The 13,471-nt window shown below is 39.5% G+C and overlaps 3 protein-coding genes across 3 annotated transcripts in view; 1 reads left to right on the top strand and 2 right to left on the bottom strand.

The window, feature by feature from the left end:
• Window positions 1-651: 651 nt before the first annotated feature.
• ufc1 (ubiquitin-fold modifier conjugating enzyme 1) lies at window positions 652-4,647 on the bottom strand. The gene is made up of 6 exons (XM_003229034.3): window positions 4,487-4,647; window positions 2,565-2,632; window positions 2,277-2,340; window positions 2,106-2,182; window positions 1,932-2,022; window positions 652-910 (listed from the first exon to the last, which is right to left on the bottom strand). Exons 1-6 carry the CDS (start codon window positions 4,607-4,609, stop codon window positions 830-832), a joined length of 504 nt encoding a protein of 167 aa, XP_003229082.2. The 5' UTR covers window positions 4,610-4,647; the 3' UTR covers window positions 652-829.
• Window positions 4,648-4,772: 125 nt separating this feature from the next.
• Window positions 4,773-13,471, top strand: part of tomm40l (translocase of outer mitochondrial membrane 40 like) — a 39,234-nt gene continuing 30,535 nt past the window's right edge. The window contains exon 1 of the mRNA XM_062964924.1: window positions 4,773-5,119. The gene's annotated coding sequence lies outside the window, so the exon portion shown is untranslated. The remainder of the gene's footprint in view (window positions 5,120-13,471) is intronic.
• apoa2 (apolipoprotein A2) lies at window positions 7,899-12,358 on the bottom strand. The gene is made up of 4 exons (XM_003229033.3): window positions 12,276-12,358; window positions 10,769-10,850; window positions 10,446-10,587; window positions 7,899-8,102 (listed from the first exon to the last, which is right to left on the bottom strand). Exons 2-4 carry the CDS (start codon window positions 10,818-10,820, stop codon window positions 7,982-7,984), a joined length of 315 nt encoding a protein of 104 aa, XP_003229081.1. The 5' UTR covers window positions 10,821-10,850; window positions 12,276-12,358; the 3' UTR covers window positions 7,899-7,981.

Raw genomic sequence — 13,471 nt, 5'->3', positions numbered from 1 at the left:
ATAAATTATTGTGTGTGTGTGTGTGTGTGTATTATTATTGTGTTGTTGAAGGCTTTCATGATTGGAATCACGGGCTTGCTGTGAGTTTTCCAGGCTGTCTAGCCATGTTCCTGAAGCATTCTCTCCTGACATTTCGCCCACATCTATTGCAGACATCCTCAGAGGTTATGAGGCCTGTTAGAAACTATGCAAGTGGGGTTGATGTCCAGGGTGGGAGAAAGAACTCTTGTCTGTTGGAGGCAAGTGTAAATGTTGCCATTGGCCACCTTGATTAGCATTGAATGGCCTTGCAACTTCAAAGCCTGGCTGCTTCCTGCCTGGGGGAATCCTTTGTTGGGAGGTTTAGCTGGCCCTGATTGTTTCCTGTCTGGAATTCCCGTTTTCAGAGTGTTGTTCTATATTATAACTGTATTCTCAATCTGCTTCTGACATAATAAAGAAATATTATGAATTTATTATTAATATTAATAACAATGTATTATTGCTATTGTCAAATATCTGGGCAGAAACTCTAGTTGACGGCCTACAAGTCTGCTCAACATTTGTTATTGTTATGAACAATAATAACAACAATAGTAAATGACTTCTCATCTATCCAGTTCTATAGCAGGTTGTCAAAATTGTGAAACAGACACCCCAAAAAAGAGCATGTCTAGTTATATGTATATATATTTATTATATTAATTGAGATATGTCTCCCGGTCAGGTTGGACAAACAGATACTCATAAAACAACAAGGCAATCCATTGGCACAAATCCGACCCCAGCAGTCACCAACAGTCCAGGCCTAAGAAGGAAACCAAAGCCTCGTCTCCAGCGATAATAAGCCTCACGCTCCTCCTTTCTCCTTGTGCTCAATCTGACCCTTTGAGATCAGATCCGGGATTTCCACCGCCAGCCAAGGTCCCAGCTGTAACACAAAGAGGAGGTTAGTCTTGCTCCATTTGCATACCCTGAATTTATTTATTTACTAGCTTTGGTATCCTTTTGCGGTGCCCAGGTTATTTGAAAAGGGCCTTGTTTGTTGTCAGATGTTAGGTCATATCAGTTTGGTCATTATTCCACTATGTCTCCTGTGCCCATATAACAATATAATAATATATAATAATTATACTGTACTAATAATATAATATATTGTAGATGCATATAATATTAATATTATAATGTAATACAATATAATAATAATCATCATCATAATTAAACACTATTACAATGGTACATTTATATTACATGTAATATTACTAATAATATTGCAATATAGTGTTATAGTGCAATATAGTAATACAGTAGAGTCTCACTTATCCAACATAAACGGGCCGGCAGAACGCTGGATAAGTGAAAATGTTGGATAATAAGGAGAGATTAAGGAAAAGCCTACTAAATGTCAAATTACGTTATGATTTTACAAATTAAGTACCAAAAACATAATGTTTTACAAGAAATCGTCAGAAAAAGCAGTTCAATACACAGTAACGTTATATAGTAATTACTGTATATACGAATTTAGCACCAAAATACTGCAATGTATTGAAAAAATTGACTACATAAACACAGACTACTAAAAGGCAGACTGCATTGGATAATACAGAACGTTGGATAAGTGAAGGTTGGATAAGCGAGACTCTATTGTACATAATGTTTACATTGTGCTATATGAATAATATAATATATTGTATGTACATATGACTGTAAGCTGCCCTGAGTCCCCTTTGGGGTGAGAAGGGCGGGATATAAATGTTGCTAATAAATAAATAAATAAATAAATAAATATGTTGCACTATGGCCACCTGTCAGGTGGACTTTGATTGTGTCTTACTGCCTGGCAGAATTGGGGTTGGACTGGATGGCCACTGGTGTTCCCTTCCGACTCTTATGATGCGATGAACCCAAGCCTCCCTTTCCCACCATTCTATGTCAGGTCAACCACTTACCCCCAAAGCCATGAGGTGCGCAAGTCCAAATTTGGGGACATTCCTGGCCCACAAAGGTTTGAAATGGTCTGTCAGGCATATTTTCCCACCCCTATAAAGAAAAAAAGACCTTAAAATGACAGGCAGAAAGAGGACATCAACCCAAGAGCAACATTACAGAGGTGAGTATCTGACCTGTACATTTTGGCTGTTTTCCCATCCAGTTCTGGAATGGCTATTTCTGGCGCAGTGGCGGGATAAGTGACCGGAATCTGCAAATTAATCACATTCATGAGCCCAACATGTCAGGATCCTGCACTGCTGTGTTCAAGGCGCCATTCGGTAGAGAACGGGATAAAGACTCACATCAAACTCAACGGCAAACTCATATTTCAAGAGATTGTGGATGTACCAGCACTTCCCAAACCACCTAGAAAGACGCAAAAGAAAGAAGCAGATGTTAGTCTTTTGATTCTGATTTTCGTCTTAATCACTGTCATTAGAATTGAATGGCCTTTCAGCTTCAAAGCCTGGCTGCTTCCTGCCTGTGGGAATCCTTTGTTGGGAGGTGTTAACTGGCCGTGATTGTTTCATGCCTAGGTTTCCAACTCCTGGTCATTTTATACTTGCTTAATAATACACTAACAAACTCACCTTGTGCCTTCTTTGTTGGATTCTAGTCTGAACCAATCATTATCAGCATTCTTGTTGTTCTCGACATACTGGAAAAACAAATAAAAATAAACTATATTTATTATACATTCTTTACTTATTTATTTATTTATTTATTATTAGCGATATTTATATCCCACTCTTCTCACCCCGAAGGGGACTCAGGGCGGCTCACAAGTCATGTGTACATACATTATATTATTCATACAGCACAATATAAGCATTTTATATTACTATATTGTACGATAACACTATACTGTAATATTATTAGTAATATTACATGTAATATAAATATACCGTTATAATAGTGTATAATTATTACTATATTGTATTACGTTAATAATGTATAATAATAATAACAATCATAATCATAATATGATTATGGATAGCCATCTGTCAGGGGGGCTTGGATGGTGTCTTCCTGATTGGCAGAAGGGGGTTGGGCTAGATAGTCTCTCCCACCATTAATAATAATGTATAATAATAATGTTTAATAATAATCATCATCATAATCCTCCTCTGGAGGTTTATAAGCAAAGGCTGGATGGCCATCTGTCAGGAGGGCTTGGATGGTGTCTTCCTGATTGGCAGAAGGGGGTTGGGCTAGATAGTCTCTACCATCTTTAATAATAATGTATAATAATAATGTATAATAATAATAATAATCCTTCTCTGGAAGTTTGTAAGCAGATTATTATTATTATTTTATTATGACACAGCAAACAAGATAGATATGCTGGATTTCATATCACAAAATCACAAGTCAAACACTTCCCAAGTGTCTAGGACTGTGTGATGTATTTTTGGATGAAAATTATTAATAATTTTATTATTATTATTATTATTATTATTATTAATATTATTATTATTATTATTATTATTAGTGACATTCTCACCCCGAAGGGGACTCAGGGCGGTTTACAAGTATATATACATAAGATATATTATATTATATGACTATATTGCAATATAATATATTGTATGTATATATACTTGTAAACCGCCCTGAGTCCCCTTCGGGGTGAGAAGGGCGGTATATAAATGTCGCAAATAAATAAATAAATAAATATTATTAGTAATATTTCATGTAATATAAATATACAATGCTAGATGGCCATCTGTCGGGAGGGCTTGGATGGTGTCTTCCTACCTGGCAGAAGAGGGTTGGACTGGATGGCCCTTGGGGTCTCTTCCATCTCTATGTTCCTATTCTTATTAGTTACAGTGACTTCGTGCCTGTCATTCAACCTTCGTCTCTCCTCTCTTGGCTCAATGAATACAGTACAGTAGAGTCTCACTTATCCAAGCTAAACGGGCCAGCAGAAGCTTGGATAAGTGAATATCTTGGATAATAAGGAGGGATTACGGAAAAGCCTATTAAACATCAAATTAGGTTATAATTTTACAAATTAAGCACCAAAACATCATGTTAGACAACAAATTTGACAGAAAAAGTAGTTCAATACGTAGTAATGTTATGTTGTAATTACTGTATTTACGAATTTAGCAACAAAATATCACGATATATTGAAAATATTGACTACAAAAATGGTTTGGATAATCCAGAACCTTGGATATGCGAGACTTGGATTAGTGAGACTCTACTGTAATATAAATATACAATGCCAGATGGCCATCTGTCGGGAGGGCTTGGATGGTGTCTTCTTACCTGGCATAAGAGGGTTGGACTAGATGGCCCTTGGGGTCTCTTACAGCTCTATGCTCCTATTAGTTACAGTGAGTTCGTGCCTGTCATTCAACCTTCTTCTCTCCTCTCTTGGCTCAAGGAATACTTGTCTCAAACTGAGCCTCGAAAGCCACCGTAGGTGAGCAGGCCTGGAAGGCCCTGCGCCACCTCAGCGTCGGAACCCCGTTCCTGAGGAGAACCCCGTCCCTGCGCGTACCTTAATGAGCGCCTGGTATTCCTCCTTGAGCCGCTTCACCCACAGCTCCTGGTCCCGCGGACCCGCGTTCGTTTTCAGAAGCGGCAGCTCCGCCACCAGCCGGCGAGTTGCCTCGTCGGCCATCTTGGTTGAGGGAGAAAAGGAAGCAAACGTCACCGGAAGTGGCTTCACCCCTTTCTCTAGAACGGCAAACGGTGGCCATTTTTGTCCAGGGCAGAGCGACGTGTTTATTTCCGGCGGAAGTGTGTGGCTGTGGTGGGTTTCAGAGGAGCCTATCCTGTGTGTATCAGGCCTGGGCCGACTTGGGCCTTCCCTCCGGGTGTTTTGGACTCCAACTCCCATCATTCCTAACAGCCTCAGGCCCCTTCTTTTCCCTCAGTCGCTTAAGAGCCTGGATGGCCCAACTCTATGCCAGGTACCCAATGAGCTCTCTTTGCCGCCCCCAGTGGACACATGGAGAATTGATCTTCTTGATCTTCTCCTTTGCCGCCACCATGAGGCTGGAGTGGGAAACTACATAACAAAGAAAGAAAAGAAAGAAGATTGGGAGGAAGGTCTGGAAGTAGGAAGATAGAGAATGGAAGTAAAGAAAGAAAGAAGGGAGGAAAACAGGAAAAAGGAGGATATTTACAGGTAAGGATATGGCCTTATTTTCCCAGAGCTGGCCTTGATAAATCTATACACATAATGAAAGTGAAAATATGTAAATAATTATAAATAAATAATTTATAAATATATAATATATTGTATGTACATATAATATTGATAATAACATTATAATGGAATACAATATTATACTACTAATAATACAATATAATAATATTAATTATATATCATATATTAAATATAATATTACAAATATTACCATGTAATGATATAGTAAGGTAAAGGTTTCCCCTGACATTAAGTCCAGTCGTGTCTGACTTTGGGGGTTGGTGCTCATCTCCATTTCTAAGCCGAAGAGCCGGCGTTGTCCGTAGACATCTCCAGGTCATGTGACCGGCATGACTGCATGGAGCGCCGTTACCTTCCCGCCGGAGCGGTACCTATTGATCTACTCACATTTGCATGTTTTCGAACTGCTAGGTTGGCAGGAGCTGGGGCTAACAGTGGGCGCTCATTCCGCTCCTTCGGATTTGAACCTGGGACCTTTTGGTCTGCAAGTTCAGCAGCTCAGCGCTTTAACACACTGAGCCACCGGAGGCTCCTGATATAGTACAATATAGTAATTTATTGCTTATATAGTGCTATGCTAATAATATATTGTATTTTCATTTGATTTGTAAGCCGCTCTGAGTCCCCTTCAGGGTGAGAAGAGCAGGATATAAATGTAGTAAATAAATAAATAAATGTATGTGTGTGGCTGGGGTGTCCACCACAGATATCCCAGTTATAGCGAGCACCGTGAACATGTCCCAGAGCCCTGCTAATGTCCTCCACAGACACCATACTGCTCACCACCCAAGGGAAGGCATTCAGACGGGGACAAATCCATTCTAGATTTTATGTATTTCCTCCACCACAGGCATCCCAATGTTTCTTACTAGAGCTCCCACTGCTCAGGAGACACCAATGGCCCTCCCTCCAATGTCAATGCAGGTTCTAGCGAGCGCTGTAAACATGTCCAAGAGCCCTGCCAATGTCCTCCACAAACACCATCCTGCCCACCACCCAAGGACCTGGGTAGAAGTTGTTCAGGGCCTCTTAGGGTGTCCCAGGTCCCATTTTGTTCCTTTGGGTCCTATTCGAAGTTGTTTAGGGCTCCCTTAGGGTGTACTAAGAGATAAACACAGATGTCTATTCTAAACAATGTAGAGATATACAAAACACAATGATGGTTCAAAACATATGTTATAAACACAGTATGTGTTTGACTCTAGTCCGTATTTAAGCCTCTAGGTTTGCAGTTTCTTATATAATTATGTTTGATTGATAATATTTAGTAAGATACATCTGCGTATTATAACATTGACCAGGGCATTATTATTTTTGTGAATGTTGAATGTATAAGGTACAGTAGAGTCTCACTTATCCAACACTCGCTTATCCAACGTTCTGGATTATCCAACGCATTTTTGTAGTCAATGTTTTCAATATATCGTGATATTTTGGTGCAAAATTCATAAATACAGTAATTACTACATAGTATTACTGCGTATTGAACTACTTTTTCTGCCAAATTTGTTGTCTAACATGATGTTTTGGTGCTTCATTTGTAAAATCATAACCTAATTTGATGTTTAATAGGCTTTTCCTTAATGCGTCCTTATTATCCAACATATTCGCTTATCCAACATTCTGCCGGCCCGTTTATGTTGGATAAGTGAGACTCTACTGTAAAGGTAAAGGTTTCTCCTGACGTTAAGTCCAGTCGTGTCCGACTCTAGGGGTTGGTGCTCATCTCCATTTCTAAGCCGAAGAGCTGGCGTTGTCCGTAGACACCTCCAAGGTCATGTGGCCACTAGCATGACTGTATGGAGAGCCTTTACCTTCCCGCAAGAGTGGTACCTATTGATCTACTCACATTGGCATGTTTTCGAACTGCTAGGTTGGCAGAGTCGTTAACTGCCCTTGGTTCTCATGTCTGGAATTCCTCTGTTTTCAGAGTGTTGCTTGTTATTTATTGTTCTGATTTTTGAGTTTTTTTAATACTGGTAGCCAGATTTTGTTCATTTTCATGCCAGGAGATGAAGCTATTCAATGCTAATCAAGGTGATTAACTACAACATTCACACTGGCCTCCAACTGACAAAGAGTCTCACCCTGGACTTTCCACAGATATATATAAACCTTCCTTGCTGAGTTTCTCCATACCTCACAACCTCTGAGGGTGCCTGCCATAGATGTGGGCGAAACGTCAGGAGAGAATACTTCTAGAACATGGCCATAGAGCCCGGAAAACATACAACAACCCTGTTTAGAAGTTGTGTAGGGCCTCTCAGAGGGCCAGAGCGTTACCATGGAGACAGCTTAAGGGTCTCTCTCAGAGGGCCAGAGCGTTGCCATGGAGACAGCTTAAGAGCCCCTCTCAGAGGGCCAGAGTGTTGCCATGGAGACAGTTTAAGGGTCTCTCTCAGAGGGCCAGAGCGTTACCATGGAGACAGCTTAAGAGCCCCTCTCAGAGGGCCAGAGCGTTGCCATGGAGACAGCTTAAGGGTCTCTCTCAGAGGGCTAGAACATTGCCATGGAGACACCCTAAGTCAAAGGACCAGAGTGTTGCCATGGAGACACCTTAAGAGTCTCTCCAGAGTGTTACCATGGAGACACTCTAAGCAAGGCCTTCTCAAAGATGGAGGCCAGAAAGCAGTCCTGAAGAGAAGCCCTCTTGATCCAAGGCTGGGAACGTTGGACATGATGGAGCCCCAAACCCACATCCTCTTGTTCCCCAATTAAAATGCCACACAAGAGAGCGTGGAGGGAAAAAATCTGCTTTTTATTGCAACCAGGCACAATCTGCATCTCAGCCATTCTCGACGGGAAGGTCCTAATGGTTTGTTATGACGACGACGTCGCTTTCTTGACGGAGTCTCCGAGCGCGGCAAAGAACTGGCTAAAGCTCTCCCGCATTTGGTCGGCCAAAGGCTTCAGGCTTTCTTGGGCCTGCTGAGCCAGCGACCTGCAATGGCAGGAAATAACAATAACAACAACAATAACAACAACAAGCCCCATCCCCATTGTTGGCCTGCCATATGTGAAGGGTATTTTTTTTCTAAGTCTCTAGTCCTCAAGACCAGGAGGAGAAATCTTCAAGGCACTGCTTTCAAATGTGTGTATATGTGTGTTTGTATACATACATACATGTTTATTTATTTATTTATTTACGACCTTTATATCCCACCTTTCTCACCCCGAAGGGGACTCAGAGCAGCTTCCAAGTAATATGTACATACTGGACAATATATTATTAGCATCTCACAATACTGGTATTATATATTACTATATATAAATATCACTATACTGCAATATTAGTAATATTGCATGTAATATAAATACAGTAGAGTCTCACTTATCCAAGCTAAACGGGCCAGCAGAAGCTTGGATAAGCGAATATCTTGGATAATAAGGAGGGATTAAGGAAAAGCCTATTAAACATCAAATTAGGTTATGATTTTACAAATTAAGCACCAAAACATCATGTTATACAACAAATTTGACAGAAAAAGTAGTTCAATACGCAGTAGTGTTATGTTGTAATTAGTGTATTTACGAATTTAGCACCAAAATAGCACAATATATTGCAAATATTGACTACAAAAATAATCCAGAAGCTTGGATAAGTGAGGCTTGGATAAGTGAGACTCTACTGTATATGTGTGTGTATATACATACATACATATTACATACATACATGTTTGTTTATTTATTTATTTATTTACGACCTTTATATCCCACCCTTCTCACCCTGAAGGGGACTCAGAGCAGCTTACAAATAATATGTACATATTGTACAATATATTATATTACTAGCATAGCACAATATTGGTATTATATATTACTATATTGTACTATGCCACCATACTGCAATATTAGTAATATTGCATGTAATATAAATACAGTAGAGTCTCACTTATCCCAGCTAAACAGGCCGGCAGAACCTTGGATAAGTAATATCTTGGATAATAAGGAGGGATTAAGGAAAAGCCTATTAAACATCAAATTAGGTTATGATTTTACAAATTAAGCACCAAAACATCATACAACAAATTTGACAGAAAAAGTAGTTCAGAACCTTGGATAAGCGAGTCTTGGATAAGTGAGACTCTACTGTATACAATTATAATAGTGTATTGTTGTTATTATACTGTATTACATTATAATATTATTACAGTAGAGTCTCACTTATCCAAGACTCACTTATCCAAGGTTCTGGATTATCCAAGCCATTTTTGTAGTCAATGTTTTCAATATATCGTGAAATTTGGTGCTAAAGTTGTAAATACAGTAATTACAACATAACATTACTGCATATTGAACTACTTTTATAACATGATGCTTAGAACTGGATTATATGAGGCCCCTTCTACACAGCTGTATAAAATGCACACTGAAGTGAATTATCTGGCAGTGTGGACTCAAGATAATCCAGGTCAAAGCAGATAATACAAGATTATAAATGGGTAATATAGCTGTGTGGAAGGGCCTTGAGTCTACACTGCCATATAATCCAGTTCAAATCAGATTATCTGTATCTTATAGGCAGTGTGGAAGAGGCCTGAGGCCTAACTGTGCCTGTCCCCTGGACTGAGTAGGTTGCTAGGAGACCAAGTGGGCAGAACTTAGCCTTCTAACTGGCAGCAATTGGATAATTATTCCTCTCCCTCTAATTAGGACTTTATTTTTCTTTTCTTTTTGTTGCATGAACGTAGAAGCATGGATGAGGGGTTGTGTTGCCAAGTTTAGTGTTTCTGGGATGTGTAGTTTTGTTGTTTTGTCCTAGGCTGAATTTTTTTTTATCCTTTTATATATATAGATATTGTACTATACCACTATACTGCAATATTATTAGTAATATTGCATGTAATATAAATATACAATTGTAATAGTGTATTATTATTATACCGTATTACATTATAATATTATTATCAATATTACATGTATAATATTATCATTCATTTTTATATGTGTGTGTTCTATGTGCGCATATACTCCCCATTTTGTTATTCTTTGTGGTCAGCGGTGATTAATGCTCATTGTTCAGGCTCATCTACACTGGCATATAATACAGTTTCAGGATGGAGTTTAACTGCATTGTATGGCAATGTAACCCGGCTCCAGAAGGGAAGAATGAGACCATTGTCCTACCAACAAGAATGTCCCTTCCCTCCCCAAAAATGCAGCTTAGGTGAGTAAAAAAGACCATGTGAAGTGACCAACGTCTGGATGCTTTCTAGTATATCTGGATAGCAATGGCTCTAACCCTTCTTCGACATACCCGTCCCATTGGGCAAAAATCACTTACTGGGCCTGGGTCTTGAACTGCCCAATTTTCTCCTCGCTGAACACTTCATGGGGAAAGAACTGGGATAAGGTCTCCAGATAATGTGACACTTCTTGAGCCGGCGCCTGAGATTCCCCTTCCGCTTCGCGTTTCACGAAAGCGCCTGCAAAGAGAGGAGACCCACCGAAAGCTTAGGAAGAGTTGTTGTATCGCTACAGTTCAGTGCCATTAAGCAACACTACAGGAATCTACCATGATCATATAATGCCGTTTCCAACATGTGCCAAACTACAGTCTGACTTTTAAATATATGTTTAAAATTGATGGAGAATGGTCAACATTACCTTCAAGGCAGCAAACGCTGACCAGCAGGAGGGCTAGAACCAACACCTTCATTTTGCTACAGTCCGAGGGTTTTTGTACTTTCTGGAGAAAAAAAATGATAGAAAAAGAGGTTGTCAATGAAGGCAGAATTGCACACCTTTCTCAATTTGGAGTCTCCTTTGGGAGCGAAAAAGTGGGATGAATATATAAATGATATATCCATATGGTCCATATCTACACTGAAACTTGCCCTGCTTACTTTTTAGTTTGTTTCCCGTTCAGATTTATCTTCCCTACCTGTTGTATCTACTGTAGAGTCTCACTTATCCAACATTCTGGATTATCCAACGCATTTTTGTAGTCAATGTTTTCAATGCATTGTGATATTTTGGTGCTAAATTCGTAAATACAGTAATTACTACATAGCACTAATGTGTAATGAACTACTTTTTCTGTCAAATTTGTTGTATAACACGATGTTTTGGTGCTTAATTTGTAAAATCATAATCTATTTTGATGTTTAATAGGTTTTTTTCTTAATCTCTCCTTATTATCCAACATATTCGCTTATCCAACGTTCTGCTGGCCCGTTTATGTTGGATAAGTGAGACTCTACTGTATGTCGATTTTAACTATGACTTTTTAAAATTGTGTTGTCTGATGTCTAAAATTGTTGTTTTATGATTTTACAGTAGAGTCTCACTTATCCAACGTTCTGGATTATCCAACGCATTTTTGTAGTCAATGTTTTCAATATATCATGATATTTTGGTGCTAAATTCGTAAATACAGTAATTACAACATAACATTACTGCGTATTGAACTACTTTTTCTATGCAGTTTGTTGTATAACATGATGTTTTGGTGCGTAATTTGTAAAATCATAACCTAATTTGATGTTTAATAGGCTTTTCCTTAATCCCTCCTTATTATCCAAGATATTCGCTTATCCAAGCTTCTGCTGGCCCGTTTAGCTTGGATAAGTGGGACTCTACTGTATGTCCTATTTGCAATAGACACTCCCTAAATCAGTTTTGATTTTCGCCCAGATGTTATCCTATAATGCCTAGATTATTAACATTTTAACTATGTCGATTTTAACTATGACTTTTTTCAATTGTGTTGTCTGATGTCTAAATTGTTGTTTTATGATTTTATGTGATTATACTGGGCTTGTTCCCCGTGTGAGCCGCCCCGAGTCTCCTGTTGGGGAGATGGAGGCGGCATACAAAAATAAATTTATTATTATTATTATTTTATTATGACACAGCAAACAAGATAGATATGCTGGATTTCGTATCACAAAATCACAAGTCAAACACTTCCCAAGTGTCTAGGACTGTGTGATTATTATTATTATTACTATTATTATTATTATTATTATTATTATTATTATTATCCAGCCACTTTATAATTCAGTAATGGGGAAGCTGTCCCAGTTGTATTTCTGTCTGTCTCGCGCCTATAAACGTAACACCGCAAGGGTTCTATTGGAGGAACAAACCTATTCCCGTCTCCCGTTCTTACCTGAGGAATCGATTAACATTCAGTGTCGAAATGTGTTTCTGTCGGCAATGTCAGGCCTTTATATATCCCGCTGAGAGTCCAGTTAGTCTCACCTGTCCTGATTGGCGCTGATGCCTCCCTCCACCCCAATCCGCCAACCCATCCGCTATCATTTGGGGACTATTGTGTAATTGCGAACAGGAGACCATTTCCACGTAAACAGGTTAGCAGGGGGCGAAAGGGCACGCGCTTCAGAGATAAGGTTTTGCGTGGGCAGGTAAAACAGTGTGTGCCGTGTCCCCATCCATCTCTCCTTGGAAGGCATGGCACACGGCAGGAGCATGATACAAAGGAAAATTTCATAGTTGTCTGGATTGCAATTCCCATTGTCCTTTGGATGGACTGCAATTACCATTGTTCTTTGGCTGGACTGGAATTCCTATCCTTCTCTTGCTAGATTGCAATTCCTATCGGTCTTTGGCTGGATTGCAATTCCCAATGTTGTTTGGCTAAACTGCGATTTCCATCATTCTTTGTTTGGATTGCAATTCCAATTGTGTTTTTGGCTAAACTACGTTTCCCATCATTCTTTGTCTGAATTACACTTCCCATTGTTCTTTGGCTAGACTGCGATTCCCATCATTCTTTCACTAGACTGTGACTCCCATCATTCTTTCACTAGACTGTGACTCCCATCATTTTTTGCCTCAATTGCAATTATTATTATTTTATTATGACACAGCAAACAAGATAGATATGCTGGATTTCGTATCACAAAATCACAAGTCGAACACTTCCCAAGTGTCTAGGACTGTGTGATGTATTTTCGGATGATGCGCGCAGATCCCAGCAGGGTGGCCTTTTGCAGTTGGCAGATCGTAATTTTGTCAATGTCTATTGTTTCCAAATGCCGGCTGAGATCTTTTGGCAAGGCACCCAGTGTGCCCATCACCACCGGGACCACCTGCACTGGTTTCTGCCAGAGTCTTTGCAGTTCAATCGTGAGGTCCTGATAGCGGCTGAGTTTTTCCTGTTGTTTTTCGTTAATGCAACTGTCACCTGGGATGGTGACATCAATGATCCAACCCTTTTTCTTTTCCACAACTGTGATGTCTGGTGTGTTGTGTTCCAGAACTTTGTCAGTCTGGATTCGGAAGTCCCACAGTATCTTTGCATGCTCATTTTCCAATACTTTTGCAGGTTTGCGATTCCACCAG

The sequence above is a fragment of the Anolis carolinensis genome, unplaced genomic scaffold, assembly GCF_035594765.1.
Source record: "Anolis carolinensis isolate JA03-04 unplaced genomic scaffold, rAnoCar3.1.pri scaffold_14, whole genome shotgun sequence".
Lineage (NCBI taxonomy): Eukaryota > Metazoa > Chordata > Lepidosauria > Squamata > Dactyloidae > Anolis > Anolis carolinensis.
This window is presented reverse-complemented; position numbering and strand designations above follow the sequence as displayed.